This window comes from Arachis ipaensis, chromosome B05 (genome assembly GCF_000816755.2).
Source record: "Arachis ipaensis cultivar K30076 chromosome B05, Araip1.1, whole genome shotgun sequence".
Classification (NCBI taxonomy): domain Eukaryota; kingdom Viridiplantae; phylum Streptophyta; class Magnoliopsida; order Fabales; family Fabaceae; genus Arachis; species Arachis ipaensis.
In genome coordinates, this window is record NC_029789.2 from 94,351 (window position 1) to 103,757 (window position 9,407).

At 29.4% G+C, this 9,407-nt stretch overlaps 1 protein-coding gene across 1 annotated transcript; it reads right to left on the reverse strand.

Moving 5' to 3' along the window:
• On the reverse strand, window positions 2,777–8,712 carry LOC107641597 (protein DETOXIFICATION 27-like). Its single transcript, XM_016345080.2, has 8 exons — window positions 8,283–8,712; window positions 6,675–7,216; window positions 5,545–5,631; window positions 4,125–4,181; window positions 3,789–4,027; window positions 3,461–3,579; window positions 3,005–3,094; window positions 2,777–2,923 (listed from the first exon to the last, which is right to left on the reverse strand). The coding sequence occupies exons 1-8, from the start codon at window positions 8,571–8,573 to the stop codon at window positions 2,870–2,872; spliced, it is 1,479 nt and encodes a 492-aa protein (XP_016200566.1). The 5' UTR covers window positions 8,574–8,712; the 3' UTR covers window positions 2,777–2,869.

Consider the following 9,407-nt stretch of genomic DNA (forward strand, 5'->3'; position numbering starts at 1 on the left):
AATAAATATTTAATTAAGAACCTTTCATTGATATAAAACGTCTTTAACTATTGAGTCAAAATCTTTCATTAAAAATTTTACAATTTTATTTATATAAAACTCAAATCTATTTAAAAATATATAAGTACCAACTTACAATAATATTTTAGCATAAAGGTTTATACACATAGGCACATGAGCGCACGCCTGCACAATAAATTGGTCAAGTAGTGATAAACAAATTCATTATTTTGCTCATTAAAATGTATAGATAACTAATTCTATGTGTAGCCAATTTAAATAATTTTTCCAAAATTTTTAAAATTCTAATTTTAAAATTTAAAAAAATTAGAATTAGGTTCATAAACACAAGTCATACCACAAACCTCAATACTTAGGCTGAGTTTGGTAAAGCTTTTTGAAGAGGTGCTTGTGCTTTTTAAAAGCACAAGCACGTCATTTTGCGTTTGGTAAATTAAAAAGCCCAAGTGTTTGTGCTTACGACTTTTAAAAGTTAGGGGTGCTTTTGAAAGCACCTAGGAGGGAGCTTTTCAAAGCTGGCTTATGCTTATCAAATTTTTTTCATTTTCCCGCACATATTTCTCGCTATTATATTGCCATTGAAATCCTCATATATTTCTAACTTCTCATCCTAACCTTCACAAATTCTAACACAATCTTCATATATTTTTTATTTTTCAACCTAATCTTCATATAATTTTTTCAACTTTTAAAAGCTATTTTACTAAACATAATTGTGGTGCTTGTACTTATTAAAAGTCATTTTTAATTTGATTTTACCAAACGCAAGTGCTGCAGCTTTTAAAAGACAGCTTTCATAAAGCTACTTTTAAAAAACAAAAACTTTACCAAACCAAGCCTTAGCGCGACCTCCCACTCCAATTCCTCTCCCCCATGACATTGCGATCTCCCTCCCCCTCCAACCGTGATTATTCCTGCGCCTCTCTATGCAACACCTCATTCTGCGATGGTACTCCGAACTCTCTCGCCGCGATGCGCCTGCTTTCCCCTACAATCTCTGGTACCGGAATGCCTCCCCCTGCAATTTGTCACCCTAGACAAGACGCCGTGCCTTCTCCCTCTGAACCCTCTTCTCCTTCTCTTTTTCTTAAATTTTGGATGATTTTTTTATTAGTTGTGGAATTTTTTTCTTAAGTTTTAAATATTTTTTTATTATATGTTTTGGATGTTTTTTTATTTTAGGTTTTTGATATTTTTTTTAATAGTTTTCGAATGTTTTTTTTCTAATAATTTTGGATGTCTCCTTTTATTAGGTTTTGAATTTTTTTTAAATTATTTTATATATTTCTCTTTTGTTAAGTTTTAGATATTTCTATATCAAAAAGTAATGTATTTTTTTTTATCATATAATTGAAAATATTTTGATAATATTTTAAAACAATTTTAAATGTTTATTTTTGTTACAGATTTTTTTTTGTGATTTTTTATTTTGAATGAAAATAAAAGTAAAATTACAGTGACTCTTGAGTTGGATTTTTTTTTTTTCATTTACTGGTTGCACCGCCCCTGATTAGTTTCCTAACAATTATTTTCTTACATAGTTGTTTCAGGATTGAACATAAAAATAATTAAAAAAATACTCATTCTTACAAAATTAGCCACAATTTCTAAAGTTAATTAATGGATTAATAGACAAGTCACAAAAGACAAGGATATATTTATGACCTTGGAGCTAGCTAATGGCCAAGCTAGAGCATACTCCTTGAGTTTGTTCTTCTTTCTCATTCATTCTTTTAATTTATTTTCGCCGCTTCACTTTGAGCTTTTGAGCAAGTTGTCTTATCCCAATAGCATCTTTAACTGAGTGGCGGAAACTCAACAACGAGTAGTAATTAGATTAGATCATAAGTGATAGCCGTTGGACCACAATATGATGTTCTTTGTTCGTGCAAACTGAGAATCTCTAAAATAATTGCCAGACATGTATAATGCAACTACTAACTTCCAAGCAACCACTGCTTTGACATTTTCTCATCCTTCATCCTCTGGGGGGTCAACTTGAACTGATATAATTGGAAAGAAGAATAATTGGGAAGCATAACTTTTATCATTTGGGCTCACGTGTGGACAAAAAGACAATAGGCTAAGAGAGACACTGGCCAATGGACCCAACCCAAAAGAAATTAGAATCTGATAGACAGTGTGGTTTTCACGTTCAGTGCCCACAAATGCAAACACACACCATCCCAGCATGTGAATATTGTCTATTTTAGCTTCATTTAATTTCCTAATCCTTCTTCGCATTCTTCAACGGAACCCATAAAAGAGATACCATGTCCATGTGAGACAGCAATGACAAAACATCCTACCTAAATCTTTATTGGCACACCTGAGGTTTTCCACACGCACATCAGTTTTTCACCTTTTTTTTTTTTTTTTTTTGCTTTTTCTCTTGATCTTCTTAGCTATATCTAAATCTTATCACCAAGAATCTGATCAATCTATTATGAGAAACTATAGTTTCATAAAATCTCTAAAAACTGTTAGCAAATAAACTTCATGAGAAAAAAAACTGTCGGATCCAGTGGGAGCTAGGTGGAGAAGGGATTGCTTGGATTTGGCAAACTCTCGTTGTTAGCAAACAAACTGTTAGCAAATTCCATAATGTTAGGGAGAATAAAAAAATAGTTAGAATTTGTCTTATTTAGCATTAATTAATTGTTGTGATAATTAATAAATACTAAATAAAATAAATTATGACTATTTTTGGTTTTTTTTTTTTTGTTATTAAACATTTTTGAAATTTAAATGAGAAATAGTAATTAGTTCCATTTGTCCATTTATTATTCTTACGATCAGTGCACGCATATGCTATTGCATTGCATGTGAAAAAGACACTACTTTTTGTTCAGTTCTTCACAGTACCTTCCCATTTTGCCACATGCAATCTTGCTCTCTCGGCCTGCAATTTTAATTTTAACAATAAATTACCTATTTTGCTATATATATGTGCAAAGAACCAAGAAAAAAAAAAATCGTTTACCTCTTTGTCCCAGTCACTCCGAATAGTAACTAAGGCCAGTACCAAAGTCTGGACTGCAGTTCCACCAAAAATTAACCCTGCCCATATTCCCTGATCATTCATTATTAATTCATATCAGCATTACTACCGCTTGAAGCAAATCAAATTATAACAATATGCTTAACTAATGAGAAAGATTATATATAATTTTGCTCTTGAAAATATAGTTATCGATTTAGCAATCAATTTTTTTTTTTTTGTTATGAAAAGCTTATTGGTCACAAATTTTTGAGTGGCCGTTAAAATAAGTCGTTATTCAGAAAAATTATCTTAGTGTTAATCTTCGTTCTGATTAATAATTTTGATGTATATAAAGGGCTGTACATAATTCTAGACTAATTTTTGTTTATGATTTGATTTCATCTGAAATTATAATAATGCTGTAGAAAAGAATAAGTTAAAATATATAGAACGTACCTCAACTCCAAGATCAAAGACGAAACCCAACAAAAACCCAAGCGGTATCCCAATTAGATAGTAGCAAATCAAGTTTATGTATGCCACATATTTTTGCCATCCTGATCCTATGGCAACCCCTGTTGAAGCATGCATATATATAGTTTAGGAAAATCTATTGTTATGTATATCAATTTTGATTATCAAGTTAGTCTATACACACTTGTAAGATCAACCAATTTTTGTATAAATTCTATATATGTTTTAGTTACAATATATAAGACAAAAAGGACATAAAAAAAATGTGTCTAGTTAATATATGTGATAAAATTTAAAGATGATACATTACCTGACAAAACAGGTTGGATACTGTTGAGCAGAATTGTGAAGGCTAAGAGGAGTGACAACTTATTAACCTCTTTAATCACAACTATACTCGAAGAAAATATATAGCCAAATTGAGTGCGAAAGATTATAATCAAGAGCAAGAAGAAAACGCCTATTGAAAATGATTCAGCCACCGAAACCAAGGTAGCTAACTTGGCTCCTTTTCCATTCCCAGCTCCAAGCTCATTTGCAACTCTTACTCTTCAACATCCATCATCATTATTATTCTACTAATGTTATTACAACCTTATAGAGCTTCTTAATAAAGAGGGAAGGTTAAGAAGTTAAGATACATTACCCTGTAGCAGCAAGGAATCCCATTGGAAACATCATCTGCCATACATTTATAGTCAAGCTGCCACAAAAGAAACCAAGTTAGAGAAAACAACAATCCACAAACATATTGACAAGAAGGAGCAGTTTCGAGTATTTTTAGAACGGTTTTGCCAACAAATGTCTTAGAAATGCTTGTTACGTAAATTATCTATATATGTTAGAAAATTTTAATAGTTTTTATAGATTTTCTATACAGTAAATATTTTGAAAATTTAACATTTTTAGTCTTCTAATATAAACTTTCTATATTTAATATATATCTTAAACCACCTGTTAACTAAACATTTTTGAAAGAATTTAAATTGAAATTACAATTATAATTTTGATGTGATCTAAATATTGCGAAATATATAATAAACTTAAAGACAAAAAGATAAATAGATTTTTGAGCTTTGATTTTTGGATATTTAAGTCCTTCAAAATTTGAAAAATATATTTAAGTTTCTAACATTTTCAAAACTTAGACGTATCAATCTCTCAGTTCACTTGAGTCAGTTAAACCTAATGAATAAATCAAATGTGATTCTCATTGTACTGATATAGTCGTTACGGATGTACATGTAGGAGAGTTTTTAAAATGCGATAAGTCACTCAGGGATCGATGTGTCCAGATTTTGAAGAGGTCAGGGACCTATGAAGTACAGACACTTCGTTGATTTGTCGTGTCTGCGTGTCAGACACATTTCGAATACGACACTCACCGACACTCATTCGACACGTCTAAACACACTTAAAAATACTATCACATGTCAGCGTGTCCAGTCTTATTTTTAACATATATTCTTAAAATAAAGTTAGATATAGTATATATTATTATTTATCAAAACAAAAAATATTTTAAATACTTGATATAATTAAAATAAGATATTAAAAATAATTAAAAAATCTAATTTATATTTTAATATCAATAAAATATCAAAATATTATTACGATTTATCTAAAAAATAATTTATATTTTATATGTATGCATGTTCCCGTGTCATGTAGGATTTTAAAATTCGTGTGTGACGTATCCCGTATTGTGTCGTGTCCTATATCCGTGCAACATAATCAGTAACTTAAATGTATTTTTAAATTTTCAAAAATTTAAATGTCCACAAACCAAAAAGTCAATAATCAATGTGTTCTTTTCTCTAACCTTAAATAAACATAAAAGAGGTAGATAATAAATAAGAGTGTATTTAGTTTGTATTTTTTTATTTTTAATATTTATTAAAAACAAAATTTTATTATTTATTATTTTTTTTATAAAATTTTAAAAATAAAAAACAAAAATCAAACCCACTATAATATATATTGTGGTTGCAAGAATTATATGGTTGCGAAGTGCAATTTACAACCATAAGTTAATTAGTTAAAACGATATGATAAACACAATTTACCATATGGTTAATGCTTCCACAGAAACCGCAGCATTCGGTAGATTTCCGGACATCAATAATAGTGCTCTATCATACCAAATTTCCAAGCTGTAAATGGAAAAATTTAGATATCCCCGTGAATGCTTGCCTTAATTAATGTTTGGATTGATGGAGAATAATATAGGACGGAGACAGCAAGTAAAATAGGTTAGAATAAAATCAAGTTTCAGCTTGGTTAATATTCCTCTATTACTACTACTACTACTAATAATCCTACTCCAAAGTCCAAACCATTTTACTGCGTGAAAAGTCTTTGGCCTGTAATAAAATTCTGCCAATAAAAAATATACATCTAAAATTTAAAATTATACGTTCAATGTTTAAAAAAAATTTAAAGATTACACATCTAAAATATTCAAAACAACCCATTCAAAAAAGTAAAGATACAAATCCTATACATCCCAAAATCACTTAAGGAAGCGCTTTTTAGTTTTTAAAACTGATTTGTATCTATTAAAATAAAAAATTTTATATAACTTTATATATTAATTAATTTTAAATTTAATTATTATATTTATATCTATTATAATATTTTTAAATTTTAATAATAATTTTATTACATATAATTATTGTTACTTATATTTATTGAAAGTCATTTTATTTTGATTTACTAAACATAAATATTACAAATTTTAAAAAAATATCTTTTAAAAACTAACTTTCATAAATTATTATTAAAAAATAGAAATTTCAGCAGATCATAGACCAAATATACACCAACTGCAGGTATAAACAATACACTGTGTCAATGTAATTAATAGATTTTTATGTATGTGTCTGCCACTTGGATATCAATAATTTTTAATCTTATTTTGTTTAATTCCATTGAAATGACAAATATTCTTGATAAAAATGTTAAATGATGAAAAATAATTTTTGTAATTATTCTTTAATCTCTAAGTTTTTTTATACACATACAGATATTATTGTTGTGCTAAACATAATATGTTTTATAACCCATTTCTAAAGCTATTTGAATTCATTGAAGTAATAAAAGAGATGTGACTGTATACTAGTGAAATAGAGAATGGAATACATGTAAGTTTGATAATAATAAGGAACACACAAGATAGAGAAATAAAAAGAAGTACCATATCATAACTCCAGAGGCGGCAGAGAGTTGGGCGAATTCCGAAAGGCCTGAGAAAGCTTCAATGGAGAAACCTGTCCACGTGGCGGGACAATTCCCCAAAACGATATAGCCAAGAAACCCTAACGTCAAGATTATCCAAGAAACGTTGGCAGCAGCAGCAACAAAAAGCACTCCCATCTTAAACTTGTAAGCAGCCAACCAAGCAAGTAACAAGTGCACAAAGAATGCAAAGAGTGACACCCAAGCAATCACCTTGTTCTCCAGCTGGCTCTGAAGGAAGAAGTAGAGAGGGAAATAGAAGGCGTAGGCGAAGTGAATGGGTATGATACTGATGGAGATCGCCCCAGCTAGCTCCGCTATATCCGCCGGCTGTCCCAAGAGCTTCAAGATTGGTGTGGCGAAGAGGAAGATGGGTAAGAGTGCAATGGAGATTATGAACAGAACAACCCATGAACGCTGCATGTATACGCCCAGCATGTGGTACTTCTTTGCCCCGAAGGCTTGCCCACATAGTGTTTCTAAGGCACTTGACATGCCCATCTGATCCAAAAATATAATAAATTTATATGAGGAGTAAATGTGTGATTTCCAAAAAAATTTTTATTTTTGTATTTTTTTTTTAATATGAAAACCTATTTATAAAAATAGTGGAGGAGCATTTTGCAATTTTACAAAATTTGCAGGGAAGAATTAAAATTTTTTTTTGAAACAAATCAATAAATTATTTGGTTGGATTTTACTCCATCAAATCTTTTGGACTGCGTATGTTTTTGAGAACATAACAAGACACTGAGGATAGAATAGGACAAGACAGAGACACAAAATTTTGTATTTTTTGTATTCTGTTTGATAATAAAATAGAACAAATTATGAAAATCTAATTTATTCTCATTTTTTTTATTTAAAAAATTTGAGATGAAAAATATAATAATAAAAAAATAATTATAAAAAATTAACAAGAATAATAAAAAAATAAAAAATAAATTGTATTCCTTGTTAGTATCTTCGTGTCCTTCTTGTCAAGATGGACACAAAATACATTAATTCAGTATCAATGTACTGTATCTGTAAACAAACTCAGCCTTGATGTGCGCGATCGGTGTCACACTATTTTATCTCATCTAATTAATGGTTTTCACAATTTTTCCTATGAACAATTCTGCCGATCCTCTTGCATTGCCATCAGCCCCCCCTTTTTTTTTTCTGTTGCCATATTATTTGTAAGAGGTCATGGATCAGGCCTGATTGGATGAGATATACTCCGAAGAATCTTAATTTTTTTTTAGCCTCTACACTAATGTATGTAATTGGGAACTGTTTGTTTGTAAAATAATACAGAGATAACAAGATAATAATTACTAAAGGCAAAGAAAAATAAATCATGTCATTAAGACAGACATTGATAGATCAAGAATCTAATATAGTTTGAGAAAAGATTTATTGCTTTAGTTTGGATGATTATCTATTTTGTAAAAGAAAAAATGAAAAAAACTTCAGAAAACAATAAAATTGTGTTTTAAAATACAAATCAAATAAACTCAAAAAGTTATCAAGAACAAAAAAAATTGATAAATAAATAAATGATAAAAATATAATTAAGAATTACCATGATGCCCAAGTCGAGGCCAAGAATGACATTGATGGCAACAGAGGTAGAAGCCAATTCAAGGTCACCGATGTGGCCAACAAAGGCTTGGGTGATAACTAACATAGAATAGTTTGCAACACGGTTGAAGATTGCAGGTGCTGCTATGTGCCAAAGATTCTTCGACTCTGTCAAAACCCTTCTCACAAGAGTTCCTTCTTCTCCATCTATACTGTGTTCTCCCAACAATGGAACCTTTACTTCTTCCCCCAATGCTGATGCTGAAGAAGAAGAATCATTGTTGCTGGCCATTTTCACGAGGATGCACACTTTTGCTGCTGTTTTCTTCCAACAATGGGGCCCTCTTTTATATTAAATCACTCTGAAATCTAAATGTAGTAGTAATAAATGTCATAATATTCCGCAAGAATGTATTTTCTTGCTATAATTAATGTGAAATTAATTTTCAGTAAAAGGATCCTGTATGTTATATTGTTATATAGAATTATTCCATAAATGATATTATTAACTTGTAATAAATCAATTCAAACCAAAAGAAATTAATTTTAAACATGGAACATAATTGGATAGTTATGATGAAATACTATTGGTACGGTATAATCTTCTTAATATTTTAGAAGTGAGTTTATTTTGTCCCAATTTAATTCGGGTGAGATAATACATTCTCATCCAATTTTACAATTTTATTTTATTGGTTCAAATTTTTATCCTAAACGTGCAACAATTTACAAAATATTTTTTTTCATAAATTAGATTTTGCTACAATTATTATATTAATTTCATAGTTAAATAAAATTTTGATAGCATTGAAATTAATTCAAATAGTTACAAACAAAATTAAGAAAAAACTCAATCAATTAGTAAAGCAAACTAATTAAATTGAAGAACTAAACCAAAAATATAATGATGGTCTTGGACTGAGAAAAAGAAAACATCATTTTACCAACGCCATCATTTTTTATTGACGACTTGGTCGTGAAAAGTTTTTCTATCTCGACCATACATCTATAGTGTTAGAAATATAATCATTAATAATGTTGTTTTTTCTTATCAATTTAAATTTTTAAAATGAATGATTTTATGACATAATATTAAAGTTTTATAATTTATATCTAAAAAATCTAA